The sequence below is a fragment of the Coenobita brevimanus genome, chromosome 60, assembly GCF_032717465.1.
Source record: "Coenobita brevimanus isolate Jiangsu-jjx chromosome 60, ASM3271746v2, whole genome shotgun sequence".
Taxonomy (NCBI): domain Eukaryota; kingdom Metazoa; phylum Arthropoda; class Malacostraca; order Decapoda; family Coenobitidae; genus Coenobita; species Coenobita brevimanus.
The window spans coordinates 26,361,755-26,377,088 of NC_137013.1; the positions used below are offsets into that span (position 1 = coordinate 26,361,755).

At 40.8% G+C, this 15,334-nt stretch overlaps 2 protein-coding genes and 1 non-coding gene across 3 annotated transcripts in view; 2 read left to right on the forward strand and 1 right to left on the reverse strand.

Annotated features, from left to right (window-relative positions):
- Nucleotides 1–15,334, forward strand: part of LOC145403013 (uncharacterized) — a 763,478-nt gene that overhangs the window by 314,732 nt on the left and 433,412 nt on the right. The gene's annotated exons all lie outside the window — the stretch shown is intronic.
- Nucleotides 1–15,334, reverse strand: part of LOC145403065 (beta-galactosidase-like) — a 238,283-nt gene that overhangs the window by 78,815 nt on the left and 144,134 nt on the right. Inside the window, exons 10-11 of the mRNA XM_080274904.1 lie at nt 5,844–6,044; nt 4,474–4,671 (exon numbers count right to left, since the gene is read on the reverse strand). Of these exons, the coding sequence (XP_080131030.1) occupies nt 4,474–4,671; nt 5,844–6,044 (399 nt within the window). The remainder of the gene's footprint in view (nt 1–4,473; nt 4,672–5,843; nt 6,045–15,334) is intronic.
- Nucleotides 9,072–9,190, forward strand: LOC145403417 (5S ribosomal RNA). Its single transcript, XR_013897984.1, has one exon. It is a non-coding gene; the product is annotated as a 5S ribosomal RNA (ribosomal RNA).

A 15,334-nucleotide genomic window follows, 5' to 3' on the forward strand; every position in this document is an offset into this window, starting at 1 on the left:
GCATCAGGGAGCACCCCCACCTCATGCTGAGAGGTTCTAAGTTCTTCCCAACACCACCCCACTCCATTCACTTAACTCCTAAACCGAAGGGTTGTTTTTGCCTGACTTGCGTGTCTCACGGGCATATTCTCGCTCTGACAGACTCTCTAAAAATATTTGCCAAAAATCAGTTATTAGTCCTAGAATATTAAAATTATATATGCACATGGCACATACCTTCAGCTCTCTCCTGGGATGTTTGTTGAGCCTTCGTCGAGTACCGTAGGACTTGTGGAGACCTCTGAAGTTGGGTAACAAAGTCTCCACTTTACACTTCCCAACAACCCGTAATATGATTACCACAGCCTGATATTATCACTAGAAACACTATTCTATGATTCTCAAATAGTTTTGAATCCATACTCCAAAAAAAAAAAAAAAAAAAAAAAAAAACACTGTGAAAGCAATGAAATTTACGAGCGCGTATGACCTTCCCACTTGTGATCGTTCACCGCTGGTGTTCTGTCATTTATTATTCATAAAAACACTCACAGTTTATATTTCTATTACTATATAACACTTACATATATCTACAGTCTTTATCCATAAGTTTCCTTCAGTAATAGTAGTTTATTGTCACTGTGGGATTTCAATTTCTCTTTCAGTAAAATACGTATCATTCACTTTCTCGTCCTTTATACTAGCGTTGAGAGTGAATCTGTCACTTTCATTTTCACTTTCATAACTCATAGTATTCATACATGCTAGGGTGAAACTTTCACTTTCATTACTCCTAGTATATATACTCATATTCTTATACAGTAATCCCGCATTTTTTGCGGATTTTTTGTCTACGGTTTTGCCCTCTCACGGATTTTCTTAGCATTAATAAGTTCAACTAAAATATCCTTGAATATACAGAAAACAAAAAATTTGAAATTCCCGCAACTTCCAATTGTAGCGTGGTAAACTCACGCCACCCTCTGTCCCTTTCCCGCAGCCCCTCTGCCAGTGTTACCATATCTAGCATAATTTTATTCTTTTAGCATAATTTTGATAAAATTTTCGAATCTGGAATATTTTTTAGCATATTAGAAGTTTTAGCATCATTCTAGCATAATTTAGAATGGAATGGAATATTTTTGGAATAATTTTATAAAAGCTACAAATCAGAGAGAGAGAGAGAGAGACGAATAAGGTAAGAAGATGTAAGGTTTGAATAGTTGGTTACTTTCAGTTTGGGCTTGGTTGGGTTGGATTAGGTTAGGTTAGGTTGGATTAGGTTAGGTTAGGTTTTAGGTTAGGTTCGGTTTGGTTCGGTTAGGATAAGTTTGAGCTTTGTATTTTACCCATGAAACCTAGGTTTTTCCGATGGATTTTGGTATGATTCATTCGATTTTCAGCTTCATTTAAGTGGGAAATGACCATTTTCTGTGTTTCCCCCCCTCCCTATAACCCCCGATTCCCCAAAGATCCCCCATTGTTGCAGGGGGATGGGGGGGGGGTCATATCTCAAAATCTGGTTATTTCTGACGGAAATGATGCTCAAAGTCGAATGAATCACATCAAAATCCATCAGAAAAACTTAAGTTTTGTGGGAAAAAGCAGTATGGGCAGAAAACCGATATTTACCCTCTTACTGTATGTAGGTTATTTTAATATTTTCATAGTAAACAGTACATAATTAATATATAGCATGAATATGTATAGAATTTTATCATTTAGCTTCAAGTTAGCATAATTCATTTTTTACTTGGAACAAATTTGCTCAATCTAGCATAATTTTTTCACTGCCCTAGCATAATTTCGTTGTTTGGGTATGGCAACACTGCTCTCTGCCCCGCATAATCCTCAGTCCACGCCTGACTGGCTCACGTATCTGGTGTTCTTGTAACCGTACTATGATATGAGCCTCTTGCCTCCCACTTGCTTTCCACATGGCCCCAGGACGTAAGCCAGCCTCACCAAAGGCTAATAATACAAATAGTAAGAACTCCAAAGTGACAAAACGATCAAGAAAAGTTATGACCTTAGGAGAGAAAATTGTGTTACTGGACAAGCTAAGAAGCGACCGTGCGAGTGTTTGCTATCACCAGTTAATGCATCTTTTCATTTTGTACTGTTTTGTGAATAAATGTGTAGATAATTGTGCATTACAGTACGGTGTTTACGTTTTTCCTTCATAATGGAGTATGTGCTTTCAATCTTGTAAGAAGGTATTTCGGGATGAGTATGGAGGTTTCGGAACAATTCGCAGTCACAACAAACAGAAGATAATTCGCCTTCATTAATGAAGATAGCTATGGGTGACGCTAGAATATAATTCAAAGGCAACTACAGCGAGGAAGAAACAAGTTAATTATTGACTAAAGGTGCAACTAATAAATAATATCCAGAACCTACGCTACTGAACATAGACTTTTCTGGATCCCCCTGAAATATAATTAAAGTATTGATTAATTAATAATAAGTATATTTATCAAAGTATTGATTAGTATATTTATAGAATGGCGGGGAATCGTCCAGGGTGCGAATTGTTCTGAAGGGGAATCGTCCATGTTTTGACGGGGAATTGTCTGACAGCGAATTGTCTTGCAATCAGTATGGACGTGGACTGTGTGATGGGCAGCATGGTGGACACAAGTGCAAGATTCAATTGTTAATAGAGTATTCGCGAATTTAAATTTTCGCGGGGGTTACAAGAACGTAACTACCGTGAAATATGCGGGATTACTGTATTACTATTCATTTACATTTCTATTTACATTCTCTATTTTATTTACATTTCTATTTTATTTACACTGTGTTATGCAGTCACTTGCAGTAACTTATTAAACTATTTTCCACTGTTAACTTATATTTACATTCATTGCTTTCACTTGCTGTTTACACATTATTTACATTTCCACTTGCACTGTTTTACTCACTAGATAGATCGTAGTCACTGTCTATCATTTTCATTGACAAATTAGCCAGTTCACATTCCACAGCAGTCATTTAGCCCTTTACCTCTTTCCACACGAGGTTTAGTAGGGGGTAGAGGTCACAGGGCCCTTTGCATGGGGCTAAAAAGCGGCGGAATTGGGCAGGTGCGAATCCGACGTGCTTTCACCTTGAAAGACGACAGTAAACTGAATACAGTGTGGTGGCCTGCCTAGGGAGAGTGCAATGCTGCCAATGTCAGCGGGGTGAAAGCTGCTAATATATACGCTATGAAATGATTGGCAGGAAATCTAGATAAGACATAATAAATTAGGTAGTTCTAGGTGAATGTAAATATCACTTAGGCTTCTCCCTTCCTTTTTTATGTATATTTTTATTACAAGAATAGATTATACGGCATATTTCAAGGGGAAATAAACAGCAAAAATCAGCGAACGAGTGTACGTGAGGTGTTGTCAGGTGATAATTAGCCAATTCCAGGTGTATGACACTATCACTTACCATATTTCTTTCTTGTATATATTATTTGGTATAAGAATAGGGCATAGGGCTTATTTCAATGGATGAAATTGGTGGAAAATTCCAGGGAAGATTTACTTAACATAGCATGGCTGGGCAGGCAAGAGGAGAGGGTAATGGAGGGGAGGTAGGGAGGGGAGTCAAGAATGGGGAGAAATGGCTAAATTGTCAACAATGGATGGGAGTACAGATGAAATTAGGAGTGCTGACTAGTGTTGGACATTGGCAGTACTGACAGATGATACAAGCCACCACTTGAAAGCCCGGGCGAATTCAATATAACAGAATCACAAAAGTGATGCCCTGCAGTTAAGGGGTTAAGCAATATCGTCGTAGGATTATGGTGAGATCCCTTAACATTGCTTATTTCTATTAAATACATGCACTGAATATTCCTGAATTTGTATGTTTGTGTTTGATGGTGCCTAGATAGGTGTAGGTAGGATACTGTGGGGGGTGGTTGGCCAAAGTCCAGACCCAAATTCATTTTTCACATGAGTTATTATTTATAAACCGCGAATTTGTAAATCGTGGCAGTGGTCCAGACCCAAATTGCCGCAATTTACGAGGATTGAGTGTATTAGAGAGATAATAGTAACATTAGAGAGAATATTAGAAAGTAGTATGGAAAATAAACTCTTTATGGAAGAAGTGCTAGAAAGCCCCCTTAACTAAAATATGAGCCTCTATCTCTAAAGTTTGCTTCCACTTTCCCTATTCACACAGCCAAACCTGTACCAATTTTTTTTTTTTTTTTCTGTAACTACCATACTACTGATTCAAGGTGATGAAAGATTAAATTTGTGTGAATGGTTGTACGTCCATTTCACACCGCAATTTGCTGACAGTTGCTATTTATCAGAAATGTTGGAAATGCAGCTTCGGTATCAGCAACATAACAGTGCTTCTCATCACTATCATCATTATCCAAGCCTTCAAAATCTGAGGTCCTCAAGCAAAAAACAAACTCCAATAATCACCATAACCACACCCACTATGTCAACTTCCCAGCCCATCACTCGTTCCACTAACCTTGAAGTCCTTCAGTCGTGGGCCTACAGAGATCCTACCCTGACTCTCCACTACCAGGTCAAGTGTTGCATTGGGTCGTGTGGAGATGGGTAGAGTGTAAAGATCTCCCTCCCTTGCCACTACACCTGCCAGTCTGTTGTCCACTAATACATAGGCTCGATCATGTAGCCCAGGTAGGCTTAGTCGTACTGGGTCAGGCTGTTTGGGAATGTGAGTGCCAATAAATATGTGATTTACACCAACTAAAAACTAACAAGATACTTTACATACAGTCCCTGTTATGGGAAGAGATGTGTTCGAAAATACTGTAATTTCCTTTACACATACTGTAAAGTACTTAGTAAAGTACTGTAACCTGGGGGAACTTGCAAACAAGTTGCATACATAACAATGAAATCTTATTTGGCAGTTTCAGCTTAATTTACACTAAAGTGTCCACAGCAAAATTATGAAGTCAAACAGGTAACTTACAACAATACAGTAATAACTTAATCGATTATAGCCAGATGCCTTAATCCTGTATGATGTGGACTTACTGTGTCCTCTGTACTGACTTAATTGTGGAGGGTCAGATTGTTTGTGAGTAAGAATGACAATGAAAAATGTGATAAACAGTAAGTTTTTGTTATTACTTGCCTTTTTTTTCTTTACCTATTTATTCCCTTTAAAAAAAAAAAAAAAAAAAAAAAAAAAAAAAAACATACTACAGGTTCATTGTTACCTATAAAATAGATCTGCCAGTTCTCCCCAATTTAGGTTAGGATATCACAGCTTAATTGTATGTAAATTATCATAACACCTAACCCTACATATTTTACTGATACACAGTAATTCAATCTACCTACGCCCAGCGTGCCTCAACATAATTAAACAATCTAACAAGCCTAGTCTAAGCTGTCAGAATTCTTTCAGTCTAAGGATGTCTTTCCTACACTAAATGAAACAGTATGTCGTTATTACAAAAGCCATCTTTGGATTCAAGGAATGAAATGTGAGTGTTTGTAATGATGTAAGCCAAAAGTAACCTTTCTGAAGTTCAGTAAACTGTCTGGTATCAGTTATCACTATCATTCTGAACTTTTTCTCACCAAGGAATGGAGTGAGGTGGGATTCAGAATCAAGGAAAAAGAAATTATTTAAAAGGGAGAACATCACTAGCATGCTCACTGAAACGGGCCAGAAAATCATATATACATCATTTTAGTGTCAAAAATTGTGGCTTGAGCTCACAAACAGAACAGAAAACAGCATTCTCAAGCTGAAGTAACTAGTTCAACCTAACATTCAAAGGTAAGCTACCCCTGAAGTGACAAGATCAACCTAACCCATTTCAAGCTAAGCTATCCAAACTCAGACCCACAGCAACTCACACTTCTATAAGGTATAGTGGTGGAGTACACAACAATTCCTGAAGGCACCCCCAGCTGCTCAAAGGTAAGGGGCCACGGGGAAGAGTGTGAGGGTAGGAGGGAAGACCAGGACATGACTCCACCCTCAGCTCTCATCTGCACCGCCCCATACACCCCCTTCGCTGACGGTGTAGGGAGTTGCCCAGGAGGAAGGGGTAGGTACTGGGGAGAAAAAAATGTACAATTAATCACGATTTATACAGTATCATCATTGTCATCCTTCCCCTTCCCCTATCAATGGACTAAAGAAAAAAATGAACGATTAATGAAGATTAATATCATCATCATCATCATCCTGACCTTTCCCCTATCAAAGGATGAGAGATAAAATATACAATTACTTAAGGGTTATATCATCATCATCATCATCATCCTGACCTTTTCCATATCAAAGGATGAGATGAAGTCAGCTACAGTTTATATGTCATGAACACTCACCCTTGTGGAATAGATGTGGAGGGGTTGCACTACAACTAGTGGAATGGATGTGAAGGGGTTGCACTTGAACAACTAGACTAAATTCAGAACAAAGCTGTTAGAATTATTAATAACCATGCTATTACAAATAACTACCTTCCCTACGGGTAAGAAGTAAGAAGGAATGTTGTCTCCCTTGCACTATTTTACAAAAACTTTTATGGCAAATGCCCAGATGGAGTTGCATCCATTGTGCCACCCCTCCATGCCTTCCCCTGTGCTACACAGGTGTCTAGTAGTGCCCATGACTGGAATGATACACTGCCATATTGCAGAACCTCCGCCTATCAGAAATCTTTTATTCACCGAACTGCATCCTTTTGGAACTCGCTTCCCCAGAGTTGTTTTCTCCCAGGCTTCAGCCTATAGCTGTTAATTTTTTTTTTTATGGAGGACACCAGTAATTTGGTGTATAGATTATTTATTTATTTATTTTTATTTTTTTTTGTCTTTCCTTCCACTGTTGTTTAAAAAAATATATATATAGAAAACAAAAGAGAATGTATGGAAGTGGGAGAACTACCAACAGCATGCCCAGTGGAATGGCCTCACACTTATTCACACATTATTCAAGACCTGAAATCCTGGCTGTATTAAATGAATTGAAACTTAACAATTTAATCACACTGTCCTAGTCGGGATTTGATCCCAGGCCCACACGCATTCCACAGGTGCACACGTTACCACTAAGCCAAACAGAGGATCCCCACTTTGCCTATGGGCAACGTGGGCATTTACAGACCCCATTACACCCCTCTTTTCTCCCCTTGGTGATTAATTTGGTGAGTTTCGAACTCATGGTAGTGTAGCATTGCAGGCCACCACTGGGGATGCTGCGAACCACACCGAACAGCTCATTCCCAGGATGTAAGGACAAGGACGCTGCCAACTAACTATAAAACAACATCAAATTGCCAACCAAGCCTCACCTCACATCCCACATTACTGCCAACCAATGTTATAACTGAAATGAAACTTAAATTAATCACACTGTCCTTTCCTAGTTGGGATTTGATCCCAGGCCCACGTGCTCCACATGCATGCATATTACCAGTGACTCAAACAGAGGATCCCCACTTTGTGTCACAGCAATGCGGGCATTTACAGACCTCATTACATGGCTCTAACCTATAGCCAAACATACTTACATTTGTATGTTTTCAGAATATTCTTTATTGACAATATTTGCCTGAACAAAATGTGTGAATAGTTGCTGCAACTATCTAACTGTTAAAAATTCTCATGGCTGAACAAAATCATAAGGCATTAACCTGAACGACGTACAGTAGAAAGTTACCACAACCACCTGATAGCTAGGATCTCTCTTGACTGAATAAAATAATCTGATATTAATCTAAATTGTGCAGCCAGCCCTCTGACAGCTATGATTTCTCTCTCTTCAAAATAATCATGTACTTTTAGAAAAACAAATATCACCTGGTATTTGCCGTTAAAAAATCTCTGGTACCTTCTATTTATCTATTGCCAGACGCCTTAATCCCGCCAGGAGTGGCCACAACAAATCGCCTCCATGTCGTTCTGTCCCCCGCCATTTCACTGCCCTGCTCCCAGCTCACACCCCCCTCTCTCATATACCTCTCCACTCCATCCCTCCATCTCATCCTTGGCCTCCCTCTCCCTCTCCCCCCCTCCACCTCACTCACATACACTCTCCTCATTAGTCTCTCACTCTCCATCCTTTCCACATGGCCAAACCACCTCAGTGTGTTTCTCCTAATGCTTCCTATCACATCCACATCCACACCACAATGATCCTTCATTTCTTCATTTGTCAATCTGTCTCTCCATGTGACTCCACGTGCTCCTATCAAGTAACTCATTTCTACAGCTCTCACTCTTGACTTATTTCTCTCCAACAAGGTCCAAGTTTCACTTCCATACATTAGAGTTGGTATCACAATACTGTCATGTAGTAACTTTTTCACTTCCATGCTCACTTCCCTGTTTCTTATCACTGTTTTCAGGGAACCAGCAACCTATCTTCCTAGTTGTACCCTTTCAAGCACTTAACCTTCTAAACTTCCATCCTTACTCATCACACTATCCAAGTACTTAAATGCACTCACATTTTCCATTTCCTCCTCATCAAGCCTCACTGTACACACTGACTTCACCTCTCTCGAAGACCATAACTTTACCCTTCCCTACATTCACCTTGAGATTCCGTTTCTTACATATTCTCCCAAACTCATCCACCAAGCCTTGAGCTCCCCTTTGTCTTCACTTAACAACACAGTATCATCTGCAAACAATAATACAGGCAGTTTCCAAACACTGCCCTCTCTCATTAGGGCCGCTCAAACATCCACTGCCCTACCTTGCATCTCTTTTATAACCCCATCCATATACAGATTGAACAACAATGGAGACATGACACATCCCTGTTTCATTCCAACCTACAAACAGAAAAGTTCACTCAGTTCACTATCCACATGCACTGCAGCCTTAGCACCCTCATACACTCTCTTCACGGCATTAAATAACTTCCCATCTACTCCATATATTCTTAATACTTTCCACAATCCTTGTCTATCCACCCTGTCATATGCTTTCTTCAAATCCATGAAGGCTGCATACAACTTCTTTTTCATCTCTAGATACTTTTCCACTGAAGATCTAAGAATGAATATATGATCTACACAACCTCTTCCCTTCCTAAAACCTCCCTGTTCTTCTCCAACTAATTCCTCTGCCAACGGCCATGCCACGTTGAGTACACCGTTTCCTATGCGATCAGCGAAGTTAAGCAACATTGGGTCTGGTTAGTACTTGGATGGGTGACCGCCTTGGAACACCAGATGCTGTTGGCATCCCTACGTGTCAAGTGGGGTTGGTGGAGGATTAGTGCCCCTCCCTGTAAAACAGTTAACTCTAAGCCCTTGGCCACCCCGTCTGGGATACATGGCGTCTGGCAATGAATGAATGAATGAATGAATATCCCTAACTCTGTCATTAAGTATCCTACCATATACTTTTCCTATTACACTAAGAAGACAAATGCCCCTATGATTACCACATACTTCTTTTTCCCTTTTTCCTTCATACAAGGGAATAATTATACCAGACTTCCTATCATCCGAGACTCTTCCTTCCTCCCAGGCCAGTCTGCACATCTTCCACATCCATTCTATTACTATCTCTCCCCCATGCTTCAGCATTTCACTACACACACTCCATCAATTCCTGGGGCTTTCCTCATTTTAACTTTCTTCATTGCTTCCACAACTTCCATCCTACTGATTTCTTCCTCTCTTCTCACATCCCTCCGTCTCCCAGCCATTCCCCAGCCACTTATACTCGCATTACTTTCTTTCTCTATGTTCAACAATTCATTACAGTGTTCTCTACATCTGCTCACTTTTTCTCCCTTCTCCACTAGTAATCTACCATATTTATCTTTCACTCCCCAACTAACTTCTTTGGCACTCCGTCTAACTCTCTTTACCTCTTTCCAGAACATTTTCTTACATTCCCTCCACTTTACACTCAAGGTCCTTCCAAATCCCTCATCCACTCTCTTCTTACACTCTCTTACTAATCTTTTCATCTCTCTTCCTTTCTACATACAACTCTCTCTTCCATCTTTCAACTTTCTTCCATGCCCCTGTTTCTCATCCACTCATTGTATGCTTTCTTCTTTTATGCCACTGCCTCTCTCATCTCTTCATTCCACCATGCTGTTCACTGCACCCCCTTTCGTCTTCTCTTCACCTCACACACCACCTCACACGCTGCACAGATTTTTTCTGTGAATATCTTGCACACACCTTCCACGTCCCCCATCTGCTCCAATCTGTATTTCCCCAATCGCTCCTCCACTTCCCTCTTATATTCTGCCTTTTTTTTATCCTCTGTATTAGCCTAAAAAGTATCTAATTTAACTGCCATCAGCAAATATGGGTGCCTCCCCCCCCCCCAACACACACAGTTTCCACTATTATACAGTACAAGTTGTATGGAGAATGTTGTAATATTTTGGAACACTTCCCAAACTCACTAGGATTTCCTGCTGTTGTTCTATCTATCTATTGCCAGACACCTCAATCCCATTCGGGATGGGCACAAACAAATCGCCTCCAAGTCGCCCTGTCCCCCGCCATTTCACTGCCCCGCTCCCAACTCACACACCCCTCTCTCATATACCTCTCCACCCCATCCCTCCATCTCATCCTCGGCCTCCCCCTCCCTCTTCCCCCCATCCACCTCACTCACATACACTCTCTTCGTCAGTCTTTCACCCTCCATCCTCTCCACATGGCCAAACCACCTCAGTGTGTTCCTCCTAACGCTCCCTATCACATCCACATCCACACCACAACGCTTCTTTATATTCTCATTTGTCAGTCTGTCCCTCCATGTGACTCCACAAGCTCCTCTTAAATAACTCATTTCCACTGCTCTCACTCAACTTCTGTCCTTCCAACAACGTCCAAGCTTCACTTCCATACGTTAGAGTTGGTATCACAATACTGTCATGTACTGTAGTAACTTTTTCACTTCCATGCTCACTTCCCTGCTTCTTATTACTGCTTTCAAAGAACCAGCAACCTTTCTTCCCTGCTGTACCCTTTCAAGCACTTCACTCTCCAAACCTCCATCCTTACTCATCACACTACCCAAGTACTTAAATGTACTCACATTTTCCAATTCCTCACCATCCAACCTCGCTGTACATTCACTGACTTCACCTCTCAAAGACCATCACTTACTCTTCCCTACATTCACTTTTAGATTTCGTTTCTTACACACTCTCCCAAACTCATCCACAAAGCCTTGCAGCTCCCCTTCGTCTTCACTCAACAACACAATATCATCTGCAAACAACAGTACAGGGAGTTTCCAAACACTACCCTCTCTCGCCAGGGCCACTCCAACATCCACTACCCTACCTTGTACCTCTTTTATTACCCCATCCATGTACAGATTGAACAACAATGGAGACATGACACATCCCTGTTTCAACCCAACCATCAAAGAGAAAAATTCACTCAGTTCGCCATCCACATGCACTGCAGCCTTAGCACCATCATACATACTCTTCACAGCATTCAACAACTTCCCATCTGCTCCATATATTCTTAATACTTTCCACAATCCTTGTCTATCCACCCTGTCATATGCTTTCTCCAAATCCATGAAAGCCACATACAACTTCTTTCCCTTCTCTAGAAACTTTTCCACTAAAGATCTAAGAATGAATATCTGATCTACACAACCTCTTCCCTTCCTAAAGACTCCCTGTTCTTCTCCAACTAATTCCTCTGTTCTTTCTCTAACTCTGTCAATAAGTATCCTACCATACACTTTTCCTATTATACTAAGAAGACAGATGCCTCTATGATTACCACACACTTCTTTTTCCCCTTTTCCTTTGTACAAGGGAATAATTATACTGACTTCCAATCCTCCGGGACTCTACCTTCCTCCCAGGCCAATCTGCACATTTTCCACATCCATTCTACTACTATCTCTCCCCCATACTCAGCATTTCACCACTCACTCCATCAATTCCTGGGGCTTTCCCCAATTTAACTTTCTTCATTGCTTCCACAACTTCTATCCTACTGATTTCTTCCTGTCTTCTCACCTCCCTCCTCCTCCCAGCCAATCCCCAGCCACTTATACTCACATTACTTCCATCCTCTACATTCAACAATTCCTTAAAGTGTGCTCTCCATCTGCTCACTTTTTCTCCTTTCTCCACTAGTAATCTCCCATTTTTATCTTTCACTCCCCTGCTAACTTCACTTCTACCATGTCTTACTCTTTTCATCTCTTTCCAGAACATTTTCTTACAGTCCCTCCACTTTACACTCAAATTCCTTCCAAATTCCTCATCTGCTCTCTTCTTACTCTCTCTTACTAATCTTTTCACCTCTCTCTTTCTTTCTACATATAACTCTCTCTTCCGCCTCTCAACTTCTTCCACGCCCCTATTTCTCATCCATTCATTGTATGCTTTCTTCTTTTGTGCCACAGCCTGTCTCACCTCTTCATTCCACCATGCTGTTCCTTGCACCCCCCTCCGTCTTCTCTTCCTCCCATACACCACATCACATGCTGCACGTATTTCTTCTGTAAATATCCTGCACACACCTTCCACGTCCCCCATCTGCTCCAATTCATATTTGCTGCTGTTGCTGTCGCTTAACCTTGGTCTGTCCCAGCCAAGCAAATCCACTGAACAAACACATGCAACTGCTTCTGTAGGGCCATCCTACAGGTACTGTTAAATACATGCTGTATTCTGCACCATGAAGGGATCTGACACCCCCTTTCAGTAGACAGTGCCTTACCGGGGTCCTTCCCATGGTGAATCGCTTGGAAATATGAAGCGATCTAGCACCCAGGTGGATGCTGCAGCTGCTTCACCTGGGGTACACAGTACTAACTTAGGTAGGGTCTTTGTTGGTGCCTAAGGATTACTTGTATGGAGGCACATATACAGATGGACCCCAATTGATGCCTGAACATCTGGTCACATGCCCACTTTCAGAGAAGTGCCCATTTTAAAGCAAGATTTTTTTTTTTTTTTTTTTACCCAAGTGTTGGGACTTGGTAAATGATATTCCTGTGCTCTTGTCTTAATCCTCCCAGTCCAAACTAGCAGAAGCACATAGTAGCAGAGTCCTACATGGTCAAATCCTGTCACTTCTAAAACACATTCTGAACTTCTCTTGCAGTCATCCTGTTCACTAAAACATAAAAAACAAGTTCCCCCAAGAACCTATTACTGACGTAAATGACAGACACGTTTCCCTTTAAACTATGATAAAGATCAAATATACTTGCTAACTGTTCCAGAACCTTCTCCCTGTTCTAATATCTGATTTCAGAAAATATGTTTCCTTTTGTTCACTGGACACTGTGAATAATGTGATGTAAGTGTAAATTAAGTGTAAGATGTTAAATTTGTCATAATCATTAATCACCCTGACTTTTTTTCCTACATTATCATGGGGTGAAGTAGAGTTGAGAAACAAGGAAGACATGGCATTAAAGAGGGAGAACTTCCAAGAGTACACATGATGAAATAGGCCAGACCCTCATTCAAACACCAGTAAGCCCCCTGAATCCTGGCTCCACCTCACAAGCCTAACTCTCAGCACATATTTTACTGTATTTTCTTCATTAGTGTGATTCACAAAGAGAAAATCAAATTGTCAACCGTCAAGTTAATAAAGGGGTGTCAGTCCCTGGTCATGTTTTGTTTAGTACAAAATCCATCATCCAATATCACCATCATCTGGACCTCCTTTCCCACCCTAGGACAGGGTGAGGAGTAGCAATTTCCAGACAGTCCAAATTTGTCCAGTTCAATGGGCCACGCTTCCACTCATTCATTATTCAAGCCCCCGGAGTCTTGGCTCTATCGTATGTGCCAAAAACATTCACCACATTCTGTAGCTTCATCTTATAAACATATCCGACTGAGTCAATCCGGACACTCTCACGTTAAAGAGGGATGCCAAAATCCCTGATTATGCACTTCTCCTCACAACATTCATCCAGCCAGCATGATCTCTTGTCAGTTCCCTAGCCTCACCGACTTCCAAACCTCTCTTCCTCACACACTCATCCACCATATATCTCCACCTTCTCCTTGGCCTACCTCACCTCCTCCCTCCATCAAATTCACTCAGATATACCTTCTTCACCACACTATTGTTATCCATTCTCTCCACATGACCATACCATCTCAGTACACTCTCTTCGATCCTGGTGTCCACCGACTTCCTCACTCCATATCTTTCATGATTCACATTACAGTATTTTGTACCCTTTGCACCCTCTTTACTCCACATACATTCCTCAGCAGCCCATCTCCACTGCTCTTACTCTTGACTTTTCATTTTCATGCCACACCATAGTCTCACATTCATATGTTAAAGTTGGCACTAACACTTCCTCATGTAAGCCTCGTGCAGCTGCAACACTCAAGCCTCTGGTTCTTCTCAAGGTCTTCATTGCACCAGCTACTTTTCTTCCTTGTGTCACTCTACTTTCAAGTTCTTTTGCATATTTTCCTCTCTTTTCTATCACTGTACCCAGGTATTTGAACTCTCTCACCAATTCCAGTCTCTCTCCATTCACTGTAACATCACACTAGGAGTTACCCTCTCTCTCAATAACCATCACTTTACTCTTTTCTACATTTACTCTCAAGGCACGATGCTCACAGACATCAGCAAAACTCTGCACTAGCCTACCAAGTTCTTGTCCAGTCAAGCAGTACTGCATCAGCATACAGTAAATTTGAGATATTCCATCCATCACCAGTCATTACCAACGCCATCCCTCTCTCCATTACTCGTGTTTTTGATTCTCTCATCACCCCATCCATATATACAGTGGAGTCTCTTTTATCCGAAAATCATGGGACTTTCAAAGTTTCGTTTATCGATTTTTTTGGATAAAAGATACTGTAACGATATGTAGGATACAAAGGAACAGTATTGTATTCACCCATCACCCATTTCTGGTGACGTCTAGCTCACCACCACCACCAGCACCCCAAAAGCCACTCAACCATCACCAAAACAATTAATACACTATAGTACAGTAACTACGTATGTAACTGCACTTTTGTAACTGTAATAGAAACTGTCAACTTAAATAAATCTTCACTCAAATAAACTTAAATAAACTTTCACCAAAACAATTACGTAATTCATTAAGCAATTCGAACAAACAGTCTTAAACCTAATTGTTTTTTCATATTTTCTGTTTCCTTATTCAATCATTTCCAAATCATCCACATCATCCAAATCTGAGGTGATGGATGCAGGTGAGGGGTGGGCAACTAGTGGAGCAACCGTAAACTAATGCTAGTGGTGCGAAACAAGCCCGCCGTGTTTGAATTTTCAGATAGATTTCAAATTTTTGCGGTTAATCGAAATGAGAACGTTTTAGTAAATCTATCTATCTATCTATCTATTGCCAGATGCCATAAT